General features: G+C 36.1%; 1 protein-coding gene across 5 annotated transcripts in view; it reads left to right on the top strand.

Moving 5' to 3' along the window:
- Window positions 1-24,094, top strand: part of SETBP1 (SET binding protein 1) — a 488,090-nt gene that overhangs the window by 429,908 nt on the left and 34,088 nt on the right. For 4 of the 5 annotated variants that reach the window (XM_074208185.1, XM_074208186.1, XM_074208187.1 and 1 more), the window contains one exon: window positions 20,876-21,046. The exons of the other annotated variant lie outside the window; for it this stretch is intronic. In XM_074208185.1, coding sequence (XP_074064286.1) covers window positions 20,876-21,046 — 171 coding nt within the window. The remainder of the gene's footprint in view (window positions 1-20,875; window positions 21,047-24,094) is intronic. 5 annotated transcript variants of the gene reach the window in all.

Below are 24,094 nucleotides of genomic sequence, written 5' to 3'. Positions count from 1 at the left end.
AGTTTTTATGTTGAATGTGTCCAAGGAGAAAGGGGCATTTTATACAAAAGAAAGATATACTGTGGATATTTTTAGTTCACAAATGAATAAGTAAGTTCTAAAACTACTTTTAAAATGTCCAGTGAAGCTATATGATCCCATAAGTACTGAGAATCAGATGTAGAATTTAGACAAAGTCTTCATTGGGGGACTTGTAGACTGGGAGTCAGAATACATGGATTCTCATTTTGGGTGTGTCACTATCTGAGGGTCTCTGTTTCCTTGTCCATAAAATATGGAAGCTAAGCTAGATGATATCAAGGCTCCTCTTTATTCTTAAAGATTTTATGACTTTTAGGCTTACATGTTGAGAACAATTGTATTTTGGAATTTGGCCCAGAAGCTCTTTAGGAAAAATAATATCATTTTCAGAGTCATATTTTTAAGATTTGATGGGCTGTTTCTCCACTGGTGACAAAGACAAAGAATAGTCTCCAAAGAACTCACATATCAATATGAATATTATTTCATTCCTTGTATTAATAGACAACACCATCTATTTTTTTCCCTTTGAGAACAAACTATACTCTGATCATATTGCCAGGGATTTTTATTGATGGTAGTTCCCATTTATTTCTCCTGGTAAAAATATGCTTGTTCTGAAGTTTTGTTCCCGTGTTAATAAGGAATAAAGCAAATGGAAAGGCAAGGGATTGCCAGAGAAGACAGTTAATATAGTCCTTATCTCACCCATTTAGGTAGTTTCAATGCATGCTCAAGAGGGTGGGCTCAGGAGTCAAAGAACTGAGTTCTCTGCCACTGACTAGTCATTTCACTTTTCAGAGGTGAGAGAGAGAGAGAGAGAGAGAGATTTAAGAGTGAATCTGTGATGTAAATCCAAAAGGAATGAATAAAATTTGATATTTTTTTCTGTCATTAAAATTTAGTTGAGGGGCAGCTAGGTGTTGAAGACCTGAGTTCAAATGAGGCCTCAGACATTTAATATTTAGCTATCTGACCTTGGGCAAGTCACTTAACCTCCATTGCCTTACAAAAACAAAAAACGAACAACCCTCCCTCCCCAAAAAAACTTAGTTGAAAGCCAGTTTCTCAATTTTTGTGCTTTTGGATTAATTCTTTCCCCTCTTCAGGGGAACTTTCTTCTCTAAAATAAGGGAGCTGGGCCTGATGAACTCTAAAGTACCTAGGTGAAAGAGTGAATAGCTAAAGCCAGAGATGTCAAACTTGTGTCCATGAGCCCATGCAGTAGCAAAAACAAACCAGATTAAGATGTAATTGGGAAATGTTTAACAAAATAAATAAAAATTCAATGGTTATTCAATATATCCAACTCTTTATGATCTCCTTTGGGGTTTTCTTAACAAAGATACTAGAGTGGTCTGCCATGTCCTTCTCTTTATTTTGCAGGTGAGGAAACTGAGGAAAACAGGGATTAAGTAATATGCCCAAAGTCACACAGCTAGTAAGTGTGAGAGAACAGATTCCAGATTTAGTAAGATGAACCTTCCTGATTCTGGAGGTCATACTTTTCCCACTAAACCACCTGGCTGCCCTAAAAATACAATACAACATAGATAATACTCTTTTGAGGTTTTCTAAGTCAATATGTAGAGGGATCCATTTCTATTTGAACTTGACACCTCTGATCTAAGCTATAGTCTTAGCATCCCAAGATGCAGTTTCCTTTGACTCACCATTATCACGTAGACTTTATCTTGTCTATGCTTGTCCTTCTTTAGAACTGATGATACTTGCAATTACATGCCTCTCTACATTTCATCCATCCTAAAATGGACTCATAAAAGCACTTGCTTCTGTGAGGATTCTCCAAATTATAAAATTCTTACTGTCTTGATTATAATATTCATTAAATTGGTGAAAGATTTATTCTAAGGAAAAAATGCAATGTTGTTTCTTTTTCAAATATTTGGAGTATATGTGTGGTTTCTTTTCTTTCTTTCCTTCTTTTTAAAATTTTTTTCTGGCATTTTTAGCCAAAGAACCTTATGAATAAATATTAATAGAACTCAAAAAATATTGATCATATACCTTTTCTGGGTCTAGTCCTTGGCTGTTTGTTATATGTAGACAATTTGAAAGGAGTATATGTTGTACTTTTTGACTTTAAGGAGCTGAGTCACATGAGGAATATATAATAACATATAGGTCACAATTAGAAATTTGGGTAGCTAGGATAAATTCATGCAATGTATATGTGGTAGTTATGCATATATGTGGACCTTTCAGAGTAGGAAGAATGACTTTCTACTCTCCTGGTGTGTAATTGAGCCAGTCACTTAATCAGTGAGCACTTACTTGTCCAGACCCAGTACTGAGTACAGGGATATAAAGAAAGACCACAACAATTCCTGCCCTCAAAGAATTCACAGTTAAATGGAGGAAATAACTAGGTGCAACAAGATACAGAGTCTGTGGAAGGCAGCCAGACAGAAAGGCCATAACAGCTTGGAGAAAGTAAAGGTGTTGAGGTAGATTTGGGTAATTTGGAAAGAATTTGAAAAGAAAGTTTATCAATTGCTAAATTTTCAATGTGAGCATTTTCAAATTGACAATACAAATTGAAGTTTAATTTGTTGTTTTACTGATTGTCTAGAATTAGAGTGGTGAAGAAAATGCTACCAATAATTCATATTAAATTTTGTGTGTCAAAGTTCTTGTTAAATATTTCCCAGCAGATCATGAGAGTTGATGATGTTGATGGATTGTTTGTCAGAGTATTCAAAGGAATTTGGGACATGGACGACTGTGAACCAAGTAGGGAAATTATTGGGGGTGTGGGAACTTGAGAGCTATAGAGAGTAAATGTTAAAGAAGAAAAGATTATTTCTTATTGATAATGACTAACTGCATAAAATAAAATATATATGATTACAAGGGAAATCATTTTTCAAAAAATTTATAGTCCCCAAGTAAAGAACTCCAGATTCAATGGACAGGAGGACAACAGAGAATAGAAGCTAAGGAGGGAGAAAGATGAGTTTACTATGGAGGGGGAAGGGAAAGGAACTAACTGGTATATTGTTGGTCCTAGGATAAGGAGTGGCATGGATCTTCAGGATATTAGTACCAGTCACTCAGTGTTCTAATTCTGTCTATAGATAGGTAAAGCAAATTCAGAAAAATTACCATCTTTGAAATCAGAGGATCTGGTTTCAAATTCCATGTTTTTACTTTTTTTCTTTTCTTTTTGTTGGTGACCTTGAGCCTCACTTATTTATTTTTTAAAATGCCCAACACATTTGATCTCTTTCACTTGCTTCAGTTTGGAGAAGGAAAATAACATTGCTGGTTTCAAAATCTGGAAATCTTCAGAGTTCCCCAGTCCATTGGAGATGCTGCCAGGGGTGGCTCATGGAATGAAAAACAACATTGTCTCTACTGCATCTTTTAGAAAGTACTATGTATGCTTCAGTGACACCTCTTGGCCATTCATTTGTTTCCTAAACCCTGTTGTTATTTTCCCTTTCTCTCTTCAGGCAGCTTATAACTCAGGCTCACAAGGAACCTGGAAATTATGTCTTAGCTCTGTGCATTTATAGGGATTTTCCACAGTTTTGTGGCCTAATCAAGAATTCAATCAGAATTAGTATTTCAGCAGGTTCTGCCACTTCTTAATCCTGCATTAGACTATTATGTGCTTGCACCCAAAGCTACAGAAATGGAATTAAGAAACAAGCCAGCGACTGACAAAGAAACTATCTGTGAATGATTCTCTTACTCCATCTTCTTTGTCTAAGGGAAATGCATAGGAAACTTCATGTCCCTCTCCCTTCCCCACCTCTCTCTTTTCCTTTCTGACCTCCCAGGGGTTATGGCATGGCCTGTAACTGCAGGAAAAGTCTCTGGGATTTAAATGAAAAATCCATATTAGCTCCTCAGGAAAGTATAAAGAACAAGATTTAGAAGGAATAATACTAACCCCATCTTCCTCACCAAATACTTTTTGAACTATCCTAGATGCATAGAAATCTACATACCACTATGGTGCTTTAACAAACACATACTACATTCTCTTGATTTAGGAAAAAGTACATTAACATCTCATTCTAGTTCTCTAGTTGAAGATAATTCAGCCTAACTTGGTATAGTCTTGGAGCTGGAGTAAGGACATGAGGTTGGTACAGAAGTGACCAAAAGTTACTAGAAGAGTTTTATTTCTAAGACCCAGAGCTTCATGACCCAGAGCTCCCAAAGAAAGTATTTGAAACAAAACTCTCCCTTTTTGAAGCATGGTGGCACAATAAGACATGAGTTCAAATCCTGTCCCTGCCATTTAATTATCTCTCTGACATTGATAAAGACAGTTTGCCCTTGTTTTCCTCCTCTTTAAATTGAGGGGTTTGAATTAGATGACCTTTAAGTTCTCTTCAACACTAAATTCATAATCTATACTGTTTTGATCTTTGGCAAATCTTTCCCCCTCCTAAAAATCTCACTATCTCCCCTCTGTAAAATGAAAAGATGATTCTTGATTTTTGTGGAGTGCTTAGAGATGGGATAGATGGGCTAGCACAGCTTGCTCTATATTCAATGTAAGCCTGTGATAACTTCTAAGGCTCTTTACAACTCTTGAAGTCTATCATTTTAAGTTGGAGGTGACAATGGCAGAACAGAGAACAGTAATTAATCACTCTGAAACAGAAATTTTTCATTTTATAGAAAGATTTTTTGTAGTATTCCTTTAATTACTAAATAACTTTGATTTAAAATAGAATTTAATTTTTAACAATAATTTTCATACAACTCTAAGCATCTTGAGGACAATGGCCATGTTGAAGGCATCTTTGAATAATAGAGTGCTCTGCACATGCTTAGCTATTATTTATTTATGATATAACAAGCACAGATATTTTAGAAATTGAATGAATAGCACTCATACTTGGTGTTCATTTTTATTATGCTTAAGATGCTGGCATTCCACCTCAGCTATCAAAGCAATGTGTGTTACTTCTGACAGCTGTATCAATTCCCACCCCCTCCAAGAATAATGTGCTCATTACTCTTCTTCTGAGCAGCAAAGGTTAGCAGTCAGCACCCTGTTCTCATTGACTAGGTGTCTATCTCTAGCCAGGTGACTGGCTGAGGAAGGAGTTAGGGAAAAAAAGCAACTTACCTTGTTATACTGGACTGCAAATCTTCCATTCTCCTTGATATGCAATGAGAAGTGATTTGAAAACAAAGTCAATAATATGATTTCATGACAATTACCTAGATATTCATTCCTCTTCTTATTTCCTGTCTCAGGATTCCTGGATAATCAATCTCCTATATTCCTATCTCATGCTGCAAGAAGGAAAAGAAGAAAGACTAATGAAAGAATGAGAATAAAATCCATAGATTTATATAGAGGAAATTTATCAAAGAAGTGCTAGTGTTTTGGGTTTGGAGGTTAAATGGGGCATAAATTTAGTTTGCACTAACTTAATTTCATTTTGTTTATACTATCTGTGGGTCTAGAAATCCACGAATCTATGATTCCTAGATTCTTTTTTTTCTTACTTTCTTATATTCATTTCATTATATATTTCCTATGATGTTTTCTACATCAATTTATTAAGCATTAACTATTGCAATACCTTTTATCATTATTTCAGACCAAAATTTTCCTGCTTTTCCAGGAAAGCTTGTTGCCAAAATTACAGTGTATATGGGAAATACTATGTGATCTTGAAATTAAGTTTTAAAGTTCAAAGCAAAACAACTAAATGTAAATGTATGTAAGTACAGGAAAAAATGTAAAAACAGGGAAATTTCTAGGGTAGCACATAAAAGGAAAAATTGTACCAATGCACATTATTTTAATATATTAAAAAGTTTAAGTACTGGTTTCTAAGACCATTAGTGCCAATAAAGAAACTTAACAAGTCCTGTTACCTGTCTGTATCAAAGCACCTTGCAACTTACTTTTCCTATTAGAGTTTCTAGAATTAATGGGAATTTAAAAATTACTCTAATTTAAATTGTATTAAAAAATGAATAAATTCAGGTAACTGAGGAGGAATATCTAAGCACTGTATGGTACTCTAAAAATAGTGTCAGAGAAGGCAAAGGGGCCCTCATTTATTTTTAATTTAATTTCTTTAGTTATTTTTGAATTTTACAATTTTTTCCCTAATCTTGCTTCCCCCCCCATAGAAGACAGTCTGATAGTCTTTATATTGTTTCCATACTATATATTGATCTAAGCTCAATGTGTTGAAAGAGAAACCATGTCCTCAAGGAAAAAAAAATGAAATATAAGAAGCAAAATTACATAATAAGATAATAGTTTTTTAAAACTAAAAGTAATAGTCTTTGGCCTTTGTTCAAACTCCACAACTCCCTCTTGGAATCAGATGGTATTCTCCATCTCAGATACCCCCAAACTGTCCCTGATTGTTGTACTGATGGAATGAGCAAGTCCATTAAGATCGATCATCACCCCCATGTTGCTGTTATGGTATATGATGTTCTGCTCATTCTGCTCATCTCACTCAGCATCAGTTCATGCAGATCCTTCCAGGCTTCTCTGAATTCCCATCCCTCCTCATTTCTAATAGAACAATAGTGTTCCATAATGAACATATACCACAATTTGTTCAGCCATTCCCCAACTGATGGACATTCATGCAATTGCCAATTCTTTGCCACCAGAAACAGGGTTGCTATGAATATTTTTGTATAAGTGATCCCCCCCCCTTTTACATGATCTCTTCAGGGTATAAACCCAGTAGTGATATTGCTGGATCAAAGGGTATGCACATTTTTTTTTTATTGCTAAAAGGGCCCTCTTTTAAAAGTAATATTCAGGGGGTTGGCTAGGTGGCGCAGTGGATGGAGCACCGGCCCTGAAGTCAGGAGTACCTGAGTTCAAATCCAGACTCAGATGCTTAATAATTACCTAGCTGTGTGGCCTTGGGCAAGCTACTTAGCCCCATTGCCTTGCAAAATAAAAATAAAAAGTAATATTCAGCAAATGAAAATCAAAGAAGGGATGGGTCTACTGCATGGAATGAAAAATGATGGAAAGAAAGGAACAAGAGAAAGAGAGAACTTTTCAGTTTTCATTTTTCCCACCATGGAGAATTATCTTGTACTAGAAAATGACAAAATAGAAATACTTCACAAGAAGTTACTAACCAAGATAAACAAGCAAGAACATCCTGGGTTTCCTTGGGGAACTGATGAATTCAAAGAAAGGAGAAAAGCATTTATTAAGTGCTTTCTCTATACCAAGCATTATGATAAACAATTTACAAATATTATCTCATTTGATCTTTTCAATAACCCTAGAATATACTCACTATTCTTATCTTCCTTTTAAAAATGAGGAAAAATGAAACAACTGAGTTTCCTTTGGCAGTACTGGAAGTCAGGTCTTCCTGACTCCAGGGCCCAGTGTTCTAACCATTAGTACCACTTAGCTGGCTCTGAAGTCAGATTATTTGACTAAAATAATTTATATCTTCAGGTTCTGAAAGCATGTTATTTTTGAATATGTTATTTTTGAATATATTATTTTTGAATCTCAGTGATAGTTGAAAGATTTCAGCAAATAGAATGGGTATCACAGGCTTGGAAAGGAGCAGATGCCCTAACTTTCTTTCTTTTTTCTTTTATTAAAGATTTTATTTATTTTGAGTTTTACAATTTTTCCACCAATCTTACTTCCCTCCCCCACCCCCCCCCACAGAAAGCAACTTGTCAATCTTTACATTGTTTCCATGTTGTACATTGATCCAAATTGAGTGTGATGAGAGAGAAATCATATCTGTAAGGAAGAAACATAAAGTAAAAGAGATAACAAGATCAGACAATAAGATATTCGTTTTTTTCCTAAATTAAAGAGAATGGTCCTTGAACTTTGTTCAAACTCCATGGTTCTTTATCTGGATACAGATGCTATTCTCCATTGCAGACCACCCAAAATTGTCCCTGATTGTTACACTGATGGAATAAGCAAGTTCATCAAGGTTGATCAACACCCCCATGTTGCTGTTAGGATGTACAGTGTTTTTCTGGTTCAGCTCATCTTGCTCAGCATCAGTTCATGCAGATCCCTCCAGATGCCCTAACTTTCAAAAAAGGGAAGAGCTCAGAGTCTAACCTTTAAGCCAGCCAACTTGACTTTGATTTCTGGGAAAATTCTCAAACTGGTCATTGAAAAAATGATTAATGTATATCTAGAAAGGATAGTTATGAAAAGCTGATATGTGCCATCAAAAAAGTTGTTGAAGCCAAACCTTATTTCCTTTATTGACAAGGTAACTAAATTAATAGTTCCAAAGAACATTGTAGATATATTTTGCCTGTTTTAGCAAAATTTTTAATAAAGTATCTTGTAGATGGAAAGATGTGAACTAGATGATAATACAATTAGGTGGTTTTGAAACTGATTAAATGACTGTTCTAAAAGAGTAGTTATTAATGGGTCAGTGTCAACTTGGCAGGAGGTCTCCATGAAAGTTCCCCAGGGGTCTATGTTTAACCATGGTTGGTTTAACATTTAGATTAGCAACTTAAATTAAAGACATAAATGGCATGCTCATCAGATTTTTCAGATGACAGAAAATTAGGAGGAACAGGATACTTAACACTCTGGATGACCAAGATTCAGAAAAGTTTTGACAGGCTAAAATATAGTAAGATGAAATTCAAAAGGGGTAAATTTGAAGTCTTATATTTGACTAAGAAAAATCATCTTCCCAAGAAAAGGATAAGAGGCAAAGCTAGAGAGTAGTTTTCCTGAAAAAAGGATGTGGGTCTTTTAGTGAACTCTAGATTTAGCATGAATTATAGCATTATGTGGTAGCCTGGGCTGCCTAAAGAAAAACAGTGGCCAGGAATGAGGCCCTCTGGACCCTGTCTTGGTTAGGCCACATATGGAGTATTGGGTTCAGTTCTCAGTTCTGAGTTTGCTTTTTAAAGGCATTGTTAAGTTAGAAAGTGTCCAAAAAAAAGTCACTGAAATGGTGAAAGGCCTTGGCTATGTCATAAGGCATGGTTTGAAAGAACTGGGGTAATCCAGTGTAAGAGAAAACTTGGAGGAACATACCTTTAAGTATTTGAAGGATTTCTTATGGAAGAGAGGTTAGATTTGTTTTGCTTGGCCCCAGAGAGACAAAACTGGGATGTTAAGGAATTCCTTTTCAGTTATGAGTTGGTCAGAAGTCTCTTCAAACTCAATATTTTTGATCATCTTGATTTTGACCCTTTTTGTCATTGACTCCTTCTGAGGTAAAATGTGTTGTTATTCCTTCCCTTGAAAGTCTCTTTCTCTACTCAAAGCCTGAATTCTTCTAATGGATTAAAACCACCAGAGAGATTTTGAAATTTTATTTTTAGCTTTCTTTTTACTGTCACCTATCTGGCACCAAAGTCCATCATGTGCTGAGGCTACCTCTTGCAAAATACTTTTTTTTATATTTTAATAGCATCCTGCCTTGGCTATTTTTAGCTCCCTTTTCTTAGCCTTCCAAATGAAATTAGTGGGAGATGGAAATCTGCAGCACAATTATTTACTTCTCCTATGAGACTATAACCCCGGTTATCCTGTGCACTTCCTATGAATTTTGAACTGGAATTTTAAAATTACCTTCCTAATTTCCAAAGTCCTCTGTTCAATAAATTTCCTTTTTGATCTTAGAGTTATAGTAATTCAAATCAAAATACTCCAAGATTTGCAAAGTGCTGTCTTTCCAATAGCTATTAAAATAAATACTGCATGTATTAGAGATCCCATTTTCCAGATAATAAAACTAAGCCTCAGGGAAGTTAAGGGATTTGCCCAATGTCAAACTGCCAATATTTGTTGTACGCCAAATTTGAACCAAAGCCTCCTGATTTGTAAGAGTACACTCTTTTCAACCCTATCTTAATGACTCCTATCCTTTCAGCATCCCTACCACAAAAATTCTGATCCTCTGATCATTTCCCCTCCTTCCAGAATTATCTGGAAGCCACCTTTGTTCCTTTGTTATTCACACTTTTTAAGCACCTTTTCTTTTAAATCAAATTGGAAAATCAATTTCTTTTGACCATGTTCTTTATGCTAGATGTCTGTTAGACACTTTAATAAGCTATAAGCTATGAGTTCCATTCTAACATTATATTGTGTCTAGTTGGAGCTAATGTAGCTCCCAACCAACCCAGGGCTTACTTAGTTCAAACCACTCTCTTGTCTGTCAGTAGAGAAATTATCTAGGACACTAATTGTCAAATGTACACATACTTGTACATAAACACAGATCCATATATATTTATATGTATGCATGTGTGTTTATATGTATACTGCCTCACATTTTTTGAACACAAGCTTACAGATCCAACCAAGTAGAAGAGAATAGTGAAATGCACTTTACCTTATTAGTTTCAGTAAGACTGACTTTCTCCAATCCATCAGTGCAGAGAGACATTGGAGAAACTCAAACTATTTCCACATCTCATTTACATAATGGATGAGATGTGAAACAAGACCAATGCATGAGGAACCACCCGGAGGCACTAAAGTTTATCACAATATGTAAGAATTCTTTTAGATCATTGCATTAAATTTCCACTAACAAGATAAATTAATTGCATTACTGCACTGGTCTCAAGATGATCAACTGTAAGCCTTCATCAGAGGGAGTGCAGCTGTGGGACAGCTGTGTGGTCCAGTGGCCCAAGAACACCTACACTCCATATCTTGCCGTCCCTTTAAGAAATTCTGGGCTCCTCCGTAATCTGATGGTGGACTTTGGCTTTATTAGTGAGGTAACTGAGGATGAGTAAATCAACTGTATCAGACAAGCCTCAGGACATCTAGGAATTGATCATTCTGCCGAAATAAGCACTCTGTGTTTATTAGCTGGGAGTTCATCACTATCGCTTCCCTTCATCCAATTCCTAAGAGATTTCAAAGCTATCATCATGGTATTAGCTCTTCTGACTGAACTACTAGAGATAAAGAGTGCAAGATCTATGTAATGATGGGTCTAGGTTTCTGTGACTTTTTTACCCCCTTTTTATTCTGTCTTGGGCCTTCTCAGGACACAGATTGTGTGTGTGTGTGTGTGTGTGTGTGTGTGTGTGTGAGAGAGAGAGAGAGAGAGAGAGAGAGAGAGAGAGAGAGAGAGGCACAGAGAGACAGAGAGAGAGAGAGAGATTATTCTTTTTTTAGATCAATTAAAGTGAGTGGTATAAAGAAAGTCCATTGATGGCAATGTTAAAACAACAGAGCTTTTCTATATATTAAAGAGACAACCATTTAACAAGGATAATGTATGCTAAATTAATGTCTCTAGCCAGATAGTGACTGATACTGCATTAAGAAGAATAATTAGTTTCCATAACTGCATTTATCATGATACAGTCCTAGCATCCCTATATGAACAGGCTCCTGCCAGTTTGTCCATGAGAGGAGAGCAAGTTTTGACTGATTCTCTCAAATCAGTAAATAGGTACTTATTTATTTATATGTGTATATGCATACACACACACACACACACACACACACAAGCTGGTGAAATCAGACTTCTCTCCCCCCCCCCCCCACTTAATGCATCCTCTGAATAAGCAGCAATCAAAATGCAAATAATGTGACCCAGTTAGCAAGGAGATCTACATTACCATACAGATGCAACGTGTGACTAAACACATACACAGGATATAGATGGAAGAGCTTGTGTGAGAATCTTGCATTAGCTTGTATTGAGCTCTGTGCATTAGGGGACAATATAGGGAAATACTCTTTTTATAGAGGAGGGCCAGGGACCTCAGGTCTGCAACATTTGGTTCATTAGATGCACTGATTTCCAACCTATTCAGTGACAATAGAATTAGAAATATGTAGTTGCATAGTAAGGACCAGTACTCTAATATTTTTAATGTATTCTAGTATATTTAACCCTAGGACCATAACATCTACATATTGGTCTTGGATTTCATTATTAAGTACTACCATGCTAGTCTGGACATAAAAAGATAAAAATGAAAATGTCTCATCTTCAAGGAACTTTACAGCCTGCTACTTATCAAGTAAAGCTTAATGGTATTGACAAATGTACCTGCAAACATCGTTGGGACAGGGCCCTCACCTATGATTTCCAGAGTTGGGACATAACTTTTTTAAAAGTGAAAACATACCTCGGTTATCCCTTTTCAAACTGCTCTTCACAACATCCTAGTGGAAAATTCCATGTAAATTCCCTGGAGTCCACTGGTCTGGCCTTTACTTTTATTCTGTGAAAGGAATTGCTACTGACTAAGACCGTCTGACTTAGGTCATACATAACTGGAACTCTCAAGAGAGAGAAAAGGTTGAAATTTCTGTTGTAAGCCCAAGGGATGGATGTATGTATATGTGTGTGTGTGTGTGTGTGTATGTACATACATACATACATATATGTCAGGGTTAAAGAAACTACTAAAGTCTAGGCAACTCACTTCTTCACCCCATTGAAATATATAGAAAGACAAGGAAGCTTTAATGAATATCTATGATTCTGTGTAAGGTTCCAAGTGAAAGTTTCCAAGTCATGTAATCATTTTAGGCCATATCTGCCCATATTTCAGAAGTAATAAGATGCAAAATAGAAAAAAGGCAAGAGAATAATTATTTGAAAGTTTGTATGGATAAATGGTTGAGAATTATAGTTGAATAGTTATTTGGAAGTTTGAATGGATAAATTAATGAATGAATAAAGTATTTATTAAGTACTAATTATAGATTTGGCAAGTGTAGAATGAAAAAATTAAGAGTTATGAGAACTTAGAAACTGCCTAGTCCAATTTACTTATTTTAGATATGACAAAACAGAGAAAATAGGAATTAAGGAACCTACCCAAAGACTCAAGGAATAGAGTTTTTACTATCTGTTCTCTTGGCTCCCAGTCCAATATGCTACATATTAGAAAGGTTCTACTTGGCATCTTTGGTCAGTGAGCAAGTGTTTATTGAGCAGCTTCTATGTGCTCACCCTTGTGCCCAGTGTATTGCGAGCCATAAAGAGAAGACAGTCCAAGAAGCTTGTGGTTTGCAGGAGATGTATGGAATAATTCAAGGGTTCAATTTTTGTGCTGTACAGATGAGCACAGATTATTAATTGTGGCTGCTTCTTGAGTTTGATCAGAAAAAAAATTAGTGAAAGACAGAAGTAAGACTTGGATTAAGTTAAGTGTTGTGTTTCAGTCCCCTCTATTGAGGGGAACATTTTGTTGAGCAGATAGAGTTCACATCAAAGAGAGGAAGACAGGGGCGGCTAGGTGGCGTAGTGGATAAAGCACCGGCCCTGGAGTCAGGAGTACCTGGGTTCAGATCCGGTCTCAGACACTTAATAATTACCTAGCTGTGTGGCCTTGGGCAAGCCACTTAACCCTGTTTGCCTTACCAAAAAAAAAAAAAAACACAAAGAGAGGAAGACCTGAATTCAGTCCTCACCCCACTGGTTGTACATTCCTGGACAAGTCATTTAAACTGAATGCTAAGAGCAACTCTAAAATTGTTTCTTCTATACGTCCTAAATATCTGTCCCTATATTGAGTCTAAAACTGTTGTCATTATGAGACATCTCTAGTCAGAGATGAAGCAAGGAACATTGCACAAAATAAGTGATAACCAGTGGAAACTGAATTAGAGCAGATTTGCTTGATAATTTATTGAAAATGTTTTCTGTGAGCTTGTCCACTGACAGAAAAAATTCTTAAAATGAGATCCATTCTCAGACTCTTACTCTTACTGTCTTCATCTTAGAATGTAAAATATATGTGTATGTATATGTGTGTATGTCTATATATGCACGTACGCATATGGGATTATGTGTGTGTTGGTATGTATGTATCCCCTAATCTCTAATCACATAGCCACCCCCCCATATAGACTATCATCACCTTTCACCTAGATGATTACAGTAATCTAGCTGACTTCCTTGCCTTGCTTCTTCCACTCCAATTCTTCTCCACTTATCTGCTAAAGTTATTTTCCTAAAAAGCAGGTATGAACATGTCACTCTCCATCCCCTACTCAATGAACTCCAGTGGCTCCTTCTTACCTTTAGGATGTATATCAATTCCTCTGTTTGCTGTTTGAAGTCCTTCACAAACTAGTCTTTTCCTTCAATTCTAGTCTTACATATGCTTCACTCACCTCCAAAAAACCTATGATCTAGCTACATTATTCTTCATATATTCTGTATTCCCATATGAAATGATCTCCCTGCTCAGTTCTGCCTCTTCAATTCTCCAGCTCCCTCAAGGCTTGGTTCAAATCCTGTCTTCTACAAGAGACCTTTCCCATTTTGTTTTTTCTTAAGTTTTTTTTTCAAGACAGTGGGGTTAAGTGACTTGCTCAGTGTCACACAGCTAGGTAATTATTAAGTGTCTGAGGCTGGATTTGAATTCAGGTCTTAGTGACAACAGGGCTGGTACTCTATCCACTGTGCCATCTCCCGATCTGTTCTTGCTACTGTTATCTTCCTTTTATGTTCTTCAATCTATACCATATTACAACTTGTATGTACATGGTTATTTGCATGTTGGTTCCCTAGCTGGATTGTGAGCTCCTTGAAGGCAGAGACTGGGGTTTTTTTTTTCCTTTCTTTATATCCCCAGAACTTAGCATTCTTTATACATTCTAAGTGCTTGATAATGAAATTCCATTGAACTTAAAAGTCATTTGTAAGACTCTAAAAATTAGATTCAACTCCATGTTATCAAAAATTCTTAAGGAGTAGACTAACAATACTGTTAAAAAAACTCTTTTGAAAGCTATAAGGACTCTGATCAAAACAATCAGGATTCATGATTCCAGAAACCAGAGATGAAATACACTATTCATTATAGAGAGGTGATGAATGAATTAGGGAATGGATTGGGAGATATATATATATATATATATATATATATATATATATATATATATATATATATATATATATATATATATAGTGTACAGCCATTGAGGGAATTTATTTTTCTTGACTCTGCATATTTGTTATAAGAAAATTGTTTTTCTCTTCTTTTTCCAATTGGGTTAGGGATGTAAGGGAGAGAAAATAGATTTCTGCTATTTTTTTAGAGAGGAGTATTACTACAGATATAAAATGTTTCATGCATTTTAAATCAAGCCACTGTATCATAAGTTTTACTTAACTGTTTTACCTTGTTAGAAGAGACCTCTTACAAAGTAGGAATAATCTCTAAACATTGTATTATAAAAACAAAACACATGAATAAAACTTAAATAAAAAATAACCAAAAAGGAAAAAGAAATTGCCATATCAGTCCCTTATTCAATGCTTTTCTTCTCTAAACAGAATAAAACTCAGGTGCAATTACCTTGGGATTCAAGGTAATATATGTATGTGTATATATATATATATATATATACACACACACACACACACACACACACACATATATTCTACTTGTATCACATGAACCCTCTTTTCCATCTGGATTGTTCCTAAACATACCTCATATGCACTGCCTCAGTTTATGTTTATCTGTGAGCTGTATTACCTTGAGCAGATCACCTGCTCTCTGAGCCAGAGTTCCCTTATATATATTTTCAGTTCTGCTTAAAACTTAACAATAAGGTTCTAAGTCTAAAATGAGATTTTAAGCATGACATTTCAAGTGCTATCTAAGGAAAAGGTGATGCTGATATCCTCCTCCATCACCACCACCACCACCACTTTCCCCTTCCACCCACCCCACACTTCCCCTACACTACTAGTTAACAATACCTTGGGCAAGTCACCTTACCTTGGAAGTGAATTCTCCTCCATGATCTGTGTGACCTCAGTAAACTTGGAGAGAAGGTAATTGAGCTGCAACTACTACTTGGGAAGAAACAGAACAAAAATATTGAAGATATTGACTCACCCTCAAGGCAGTAAACAGTGCTTTGGTCTTTGACCTTTACACATCCTGGGGTAGTCAATAAGCAGGCCGTTAGAAGCTGTGCCTGCCACTGATTTTGATTTGGGAGTAGTTTAACCTTGAACTGAGATCCAAGTAACCACGGCAACAGGAAGTAGGCCTCCCTAGCACAAGAGTAGGAATCCATAAATCACGGTCCCTAATGCAAACACTGTGTGCAGGTAGAGATTTGAGGGGATAAGTGGTTTGTGAGAGATTACCTTTGAAAAATGAATGACTGTCCCTTGATATGTTGGAGCACAGTTTCACAGAGACTTAAAAAAAAATTATCAATAGAGGTCACTGGGTTAGAGAAGCATGTTTTCATATAGGTTTCTTTCTCCTTCCCCAACGCAGCCCCACTTTAATTATGAGCAGATGTTGGATCCACAGGATTAATAGCATTATCATCTCCACTTTTTAAAAATTGCTTATTTCAAATCAACAAATATTTACCAAGCCCCTGTTCTGTATGGTCATTGGACTAGTAATACAACTATACAAACAATACACTGTCATATAACTATAAATAAACACACACACACACACACACACACACACACACAGATACAAATAGGAATCCTTTCCCTCACCATACTTGCCTTCTCCTGGGGATTACACATATAAATTGATATTATAAGTAAATGTAAGATAAGATAATTTGAAAATAAAGAAACTACTGACAACTGGAAGAAGGAGTTAAGGCTTTCTATTTGAGGTAGCTCTTGAAGTGAGTCTTGAAAGAAGCTAAGGAAGGACTTTAAATTATAAACTTCCCTGATTTTTCTTTTGGGTCAAGTTGTTTGAATGTCCTGATATTATATGATATGTTTACATTTGTCCCTAGTGTGCTCTGATCTGGTCTTTGCACTTGGGATGCTCTTCAACCAAGGTGCTGCTTCCTCCACTATCTCAGACTGTCTTCATTCCCAGATGAAATGATCCTCTTTGAATTTCTCAGAGCTCCTCTCTAGGGGACTTGCCCATCCTGTATGCTTGTCTCACTGTTCCATTTATCATCATCATTTGCATATAAGTCTCCTAGATAGCAGTATCATGGGCTATATCTACCTTTGCCCCACTCATATCTAGTATAACATCTTGCTTTTAAACACCTTTTGAAGTGATGTGTGTTTAATTCATTGCTCAGAATTTTTTTTTTTAGTTTTTGTAAACCAGTGGGATTAAGTGACTTGCCCAAGTTCACACAACTAGGTAATTGTTAAGTATCTGAGGCCAGATTTAAACTCAGGTTCCTCCTGACTCCAGGGCTGATGCTCTATCCACTCCACCACCTAGCTGTCTCCAATTGCTCAGAATTTAAAACAGAAATTAGTCTTTGGATCAAAGGCTACCATTCCCTTTTCTAGCTTCTCAGTTTTAGTAACCAAGCTGTCTAGTCACATGCAAAGCATTATAAAAGGGAGAATGCTATTTCTGAAATAATGGTTCACTGTAGGGCATTTCCCTTTCCAGAGCTTTCACTCCCATTGAGAAAATATCTGCTAACTATCTCTCCAAAATACTGCCCACCCATTCTGCCCTTTGCAGTTCCTTATTGAGTGCCATGGCTAGACTTAGAAACCATTCTACCTTCTTCAGGGTTTTTTACAACCTTTCATGAAAATATCTCCACCCTACTTGCTTCTCAGTAGCCTCCTGGAATGAAATAAAAACTGAGAATTTATATGCCCTTTCCAGTTCTCTCAGTAGTCAACTACTGCCTCCCTGAGTGCTGTTCTTTGGCCAGTCTTGTGCCACACACATGGTCTTGCATTAGGTACTGGGTGCAGCCACATCTGATATTCTTACACAGTATTTTACTTCTTGAACTGCTATTCCATTCCTTGCATGTAAAAAAAAGAAAGAAAGAAAAGAAAGATTAAAAAAACTGTGGAGATCCAGGGTCACTAAGCCTTCCTTTTACAGTTTGCTTTCAGGGTCTTTGGATGATCACTAGCACCAATAATTCCACACAACTAAGATTAAGTCAGAGGAAATGGATCGGTATAAATTGCTGAAAAGTCTGACTTAGAGATTTTCCCAAAAATATAGTAACTTAAACTAATATGTTTAACAGAGTGTACCTGATAGAGGCCCTACTTTCATGAGTAGATGAAGATTATTTTGAATTTAGAATTGCTAAGGACGTTAGGAATCACCTAGTCTTAATTAATTGTTTTAAAGATGGGGAAATTTTGGTCCAAAGACCAATGAAAAATAACTTGATCCAAAGGTATGTGCATGAAAGTAGTGGCTGCTGAAGCTTTCCAAACCCACTTGTTCTTTTTACATAATTCTACTTCTGGAATGGGTTCTAGCTTTAATGTTCTTCACAAATCATAATGATTATAAAGATAAATTTAGTTCTGCATCAAACCTGTGTCTAAAATGCTACTAATTCTACATCATTGAGGTTCAATTGATGGGAGTCTACTTACACAACTTCAACAGCCATTGGTGGGGAGAGAAGTACATTCTAGGAGGAAAAAATACCTGCTTCCATTTAAAACAAATGTTAGTGATGTTCTAAAGATTACTAAAGCATTGGTCCTTAATCATTAGACCCAGATTCTTATCATTATCAGAGTTAGCAGCCATCAATTGCAACCATCCATCTATCTAATGCCTTTATTATCCATTCAGCTCTTGAATGATCTTCCATATTTCCCCTCCTTTGTCATTCAGAATTTTATTCTTTTTCCTTTGTCTTATTTTCTTTTTAGGGTGATTTAATGAAATTTTATTTTTTCACTCCCCTTCAAAATGTAATAAAGTCTCAATTTTAAAATGAACTTTTTTAAAAGTTATACACTGTTCCTATAAGCTTAACTGAGGTTGTGATCCTGCTTTCTTAGTTAGAATTAAGGAAGCCACTTTCCCCAATTATATCATTGTTAATTGACTGCCTATTCCTATTAGGATTGCCAACTATTGGACATCTTTTAGACAGCTATAAATAAGTATGTCTTTTTAGATACCAGTCTCCCCCAGAGCAGGACTGAGGGTTGCATCAGTTTGGTAGAGTGATAGAAATGAACCAAGTGTGACTTGAAGGGTTTAAATATGGTCTCTGAGCACATGTGGATGAAAACCAGGTCCTCTGACTCCAGAGCAAAATTTTTTATGTGTCTTATTACCCAAAAGACTTGAGAGAAAATCATGTACACACCTTGAAGCACAAAGTACCTACATTTGATGATAAAGATAATATCAATGACTATTTGAACTGATACTCAGTAGACTTTCAGTAAATATTTACTAACACCAATGAACAAGTTTGGATAACAGGTTCAAAAGAAAAGAGGAGGCAACAGGAGTGAAGGTCAGTGACTCCATACATACATCTCAGAAACATGTGAATGAAAACTAAAGAATCCAGGTAAATTATTTATAGCTGAACAGCAATAGTTTCCAAAATTCAGCTGGTTAGCATTTTATAGGCAATTCTTAGGGTAGCTTGGTGGTGTGGTGAGTTGTGTCTTACTCTTATCCATAGGGTTTTCTTGAAGAAGATATTGGAGTGGATTGTCATTTCCTTCTCTGATGGATTAAGAGCAACCAGGAGATTAAGTGACTTGCCTTGGTTCATACAACTAGTAAGAGGCTGAGGTTGAATTTGAACTCAAGTCTCATTGACTCCAGGGAGTGCTCCACTCCACTGAGCTACCTAGAAGCTTTCAGGGTCAGGAATACTTGAGTTCAAATGTGACCTCTCACTTGGACTAGTTGTGTGACCTTAAGCAAGGCATTTAACCTCTGTTTGCCTCAGGTTTTTCAATTAAAAGGGGGGGTCATATCAGTACCTACCTCACAAGGTTGTTGTGGGGATCAAATGGGATAATATTTGTAAAGCAATCAGCACAGCTCTAGCTATTATTGTTGTTGTATTGACTATTGGTATTATTAATTAAAGAGGCATGGTCATGTTCTTGGTCCAGATATTAAGCATTTCCATAGACTGGCTTTACCCTATAGAGTGAGTCTTATCCAGTCCTAAAAAGTATTTATCATGTTCAAGTCATACTCTTCAATAATATATCCCTTTCACTGGTCACTTCATACTCTCTCTTGAAAATAGCCATGTTTGTTTCCATCTCCATACATTTGCTCATTCTATACCCCAGGCCAAGAATGTCATCCATATGTTCGTCAACTTTTATCCATAGCCTTCCCTAGTTATCTTAGTCCAAGCAATTCTTCATTCTCCATAATTCTTACAGAAATCAAATGCATTGGCTACCAGGGAATTCTTTGACCTTACTAATATAATCTTAGCCTCCCTATATGGATTATACATGGATAATACATAAACATACACACATACATATATATTCTCCCTTTGGAAGAATGGGCTTGCTCTACTGTCCCCTCATCAAGGGTTAAGTCTTTAGTGGAAAAAAAATGAGTAATTTATTTTCCCTTTTTAATATTCTTTAAATGATTTTCCTCTAAAAAATTAAAACACCCCCAAAACACCCAAACTATTAAAACATCCAAATACTCTATTTTTGTATGCATATCTATATATACATATGACATTCTTAAGTCATTTCTGGCTTCAAGATCTGTTTTTCTTTCTCAGGACACATGACATCAATAGCCCAGGAAACTCCCTGGTTTGGAAACTCCCCATAACTTAACTGTCGTAAAGAATTTTCTGGACACTGAAACATACAGCATCTTGCTCATGATCACATAGCTAATACATATCAGAATCAGAATTTGAACACATCTTCCTGATTCCAAGGACAGCATTCTATCCACTGTGACACTTGCAATCTTTAATTATTTGTTTTATTGATACATTTGTCTTTACATCACTCTTACTTTCTAGGAAAAAAACCCTTCCCCCACACTAACTTCACCCATCCCTTGAAACAAAGAAAAACAAGCAAAATGATCCAACACCATCTGACTCTTTTCTAGTTTCAACTAATTAATCTATTGTGTTTATGGTGGTATCATTTTCTAGGAATTGCAAGTCCCCATTTAAAAGCAGACCAGATTTCAGTGAATAGTAAAAACGAGGGCCCAGCATCTACCATGATGACCAGGAGGAAGCCAGCCTCGATTGAAAGTATTGCAATAGCCCCAACACCAGTATTATCTCTCCTTGCTTCAACAGCAGCAGCATCTGAAGCAGGTGAGTCCTAAGGGAATCTGTCCATGTTGTCTATATTGGAGACTATGTGGAGCAAGCTAGGAGTGTTCCTATGTGACCTTGATCAAACCATCCAGCCACCTGGAGCCTCAGTCTTCTCCTCTGTAAATTAATGTAAATTAATGGGCTTTGGGAAAGGTATTCTGTAACATAGGTCTCTTTTAGGCCTAACATTTTGAAAGACTGAGAATTTGATATAGTTTGTCTTTGAACAGATTATCTTTCATTTATAGCCAGGCTCATGTTGATGATATTGATATTTACTAGCACATATAATTATAATGACCAAAATTGGCCCAGGAGAAGGGATTTTAAAAGGATTTAATCCTTTAAAAAGGGATTAAAGGGGCAGCTAGGTGGCAAAGTGGATAAAGCACCAGCCCTGGAGTCAGGAGTACCTGGGTTCAAGTCCGGTCTCAGACACTTAATAATTACCTAACTGTGTGGCCTTGGGCAAGCCACTTAACCCCATTTGCCTTGCAAAAAAAAATCCTAAAAAAATAAAAAAGGATTAAAAAATTAAACTCTGATCATGTCTTTACAGTGGTGGAAAACTCTTGAGTGTGAAACATTGCCTATACTGTCAGACTTGGTTGATTTGCTGATCAGTTCTACTAAACTGCCTTTCCTCTTCCTCTCCCTCCCCTTTCCCTCCCTTCTCTTTGCCCTCTTCCTCCTTCCTCTTCCCTCTTTCCTCCTCCTTCCCTCCTTCTCATTCTTTTTCTCACTTTCTTTCTCTCTCTGATACAAAAGATAGATCCTTAGGAGAAAAGGTAAGAAAGGACAAATGATGCTAATGTAAAAACAAAAGATAACAAGAACTATTTTTTAAAGGAAGTTACCAGAAGATGATTACTGAAATTGTTTAGAAGTCATGGACCCTCTGTCTGTCTCACTATACTTTGCTACTTTTAAAAAATACATTATTTTATCCGTATAGACCATGTCTTAAATGTGGTTCATGGATAGATTTCAGATCTATAAATTGGATGGGGAAAATAAGTTTATTTTTGTTAGCCTTTAGTTTCTTTTGCCATCTTATATATTTTGTTCATTTAAAATATTATTCTGAGAAGTGTTCCATAGGTTTCAACCGAATGAGTATGTGACACAAAAAATTAGGAACTCCTAATGTAGATATTGCTCCATGCTTGCAAATTGCAGTCTTTCTATGTCTTAGTAGACATTTTTTATAGCTTGATATGGCCCAAAATTTGTTTTGTGATTGAGTCTCTCTTTGCTTTTCTTGGCATATTGATATTTCATATTCTGATTCTTTCCAGTTTGGTAAGATCTACCAAACTTGATCTCCTCTTCTTCTGGAATAACCTTCACAGAATCTGAGAATTCCAGAGTTGGAATGAAATTCAAGATTCTGGTAGTATTAATAATGTCCTTGACCCTTTGTATTAATGTAACACTTTGTATTTCTTTTATGCACTTAAGTGTCACTTTGTTAGGATGTAAGCTCCTTGAAAGTAAAGATTACTAATAAAAAAAGAAAAAATCTAATAATACAAAAGTAGAGTATGAATTGCTTCAGTCCTTTAAACTAGTATCTCTAGCTCCTAGAATAATGCTTATAGTAGGTGCTTAATACATACTTATTGGGTCAGCTAGGTATTGCAGTAGACAGAGCACTGGCCCTGAAGCTAGGAGGCTCTGAGTTCAAATATGGCCTCAGACACTTATTACCTAGCTGTGACTTTGGGCAAGTTACTTAACCCCATTTCCTTGCATAAAAGAAAAAAAAGAAAACAATACATACTTATTGCTTTGTTGATTTTTCCATGTCTTATATCACTATTAGAAGGTAAACTCTAAGGTTTATTTTGATTAGCCTTGTATATTCTCCGGAGCTAGCACAGTATAGATACAGTGCTTATTATGCCTTGGCTAAATTTGAAATCCATTCCCCTCTCTTTGAAATCTCACCAACCCACCAATCTCTTCATCTGAAGTCATGGAATTCATTTTCTGTATCATTTACTTTCCATTTAGTCATATACTGCCTTGAAATAGTTCTTGTATCATTGTCTTTTATTATATTGCCATTTGATTTTTATGTGGATATCTATTCTTCTACAATTCAATTATGAGTGCAGGGTCCCAATCTTATGTTTTGTGTGTTTGTTGTTTGGTGTACTTTAAAGCATTTACCTCCTAGATGTGAATATAATGGATCTAGAAGAAGGTCCATAAATAAATGTTGAATGAATGAATGAATGAATGAACAAATGAATGAGTGATTTCTGACCTTAGTAAGAATTATAGCCATCAAATTTTAGAAATCATAGAAGGGAGTTGTCATTCTGGAATTCGTTTCAATCACAGCCCCTGATGGATTGATGCATTTTGTCAAGTAAATCAACCTGTCTATACCTCTCTATAGTGATGTTTCTTTAGACTAATCAGTTCTAAAAAAGCAGTCATTGATTCCAAGAGTTGTGCATTATCCACAAGTTTGTGGCTTGACCCCAAGGAGTTTGTTTTCAGAGGGTGAGGAAAAGATTACATCCCACCCTCTCCAAGACAGAAAGGCATGGGAGTTGTCTCCAACTATACCTACTCTTCACCCATTATATCTCAATAATCCTCAACCTTATTACTACTGAATAAGATATCACCCTTCTCCATTTTGAGCCCACTATGAATTTCAGAGATTTGATATCACCCACCACTTGGACTAAATTAGTAATATCTGGGATTCAGTTCTTCTGAAGGAGGGAAATGAAATATTGTCATTCTTTTAGGGGAGCATCACTTTGCTTGCTCTCTTTTTGTGAACTTTCTTTTTGGTTTTGTTTTGTTTTCTTCTCCTGTACTGTTTGTTTTTTCTTTTCATTTATTGCATTTTTATTTATTTATACATTTCTAAAATAGTCTTATTGTAAGAATAAACATAATTCTTCCTTCCCCTATGAAAACTGAAAAGCCTAACAAAAAACAAAGTGAAAGAAAAAAGAAAAAAAAGTCCTTCTGCCTGTGTTCAGATACCATCAGCTCTGTCTCTGGGGTGGATCACCTTCT

The sequence above is a fragment of the Macrotis lagotis genome, chromosome X (genome assembly GCF_037893015.1).
Source record: "Macrotis lagotis isolate mMagLag1 chromosome X, bilby.v1.9.chrom.fasta, whole genome shotgun sequence".
Lineage (NCBI taxonomy): Eukaryota > Metazoa > Chordata > Mammalia > Peramelemorphia > Peramelidae > Macrotis > Macrotis lagotis.
Note: the sequence above shows the minus strand (reverse complement) of the source record. Positions and strands in the feature narration are given on the sequence as shown.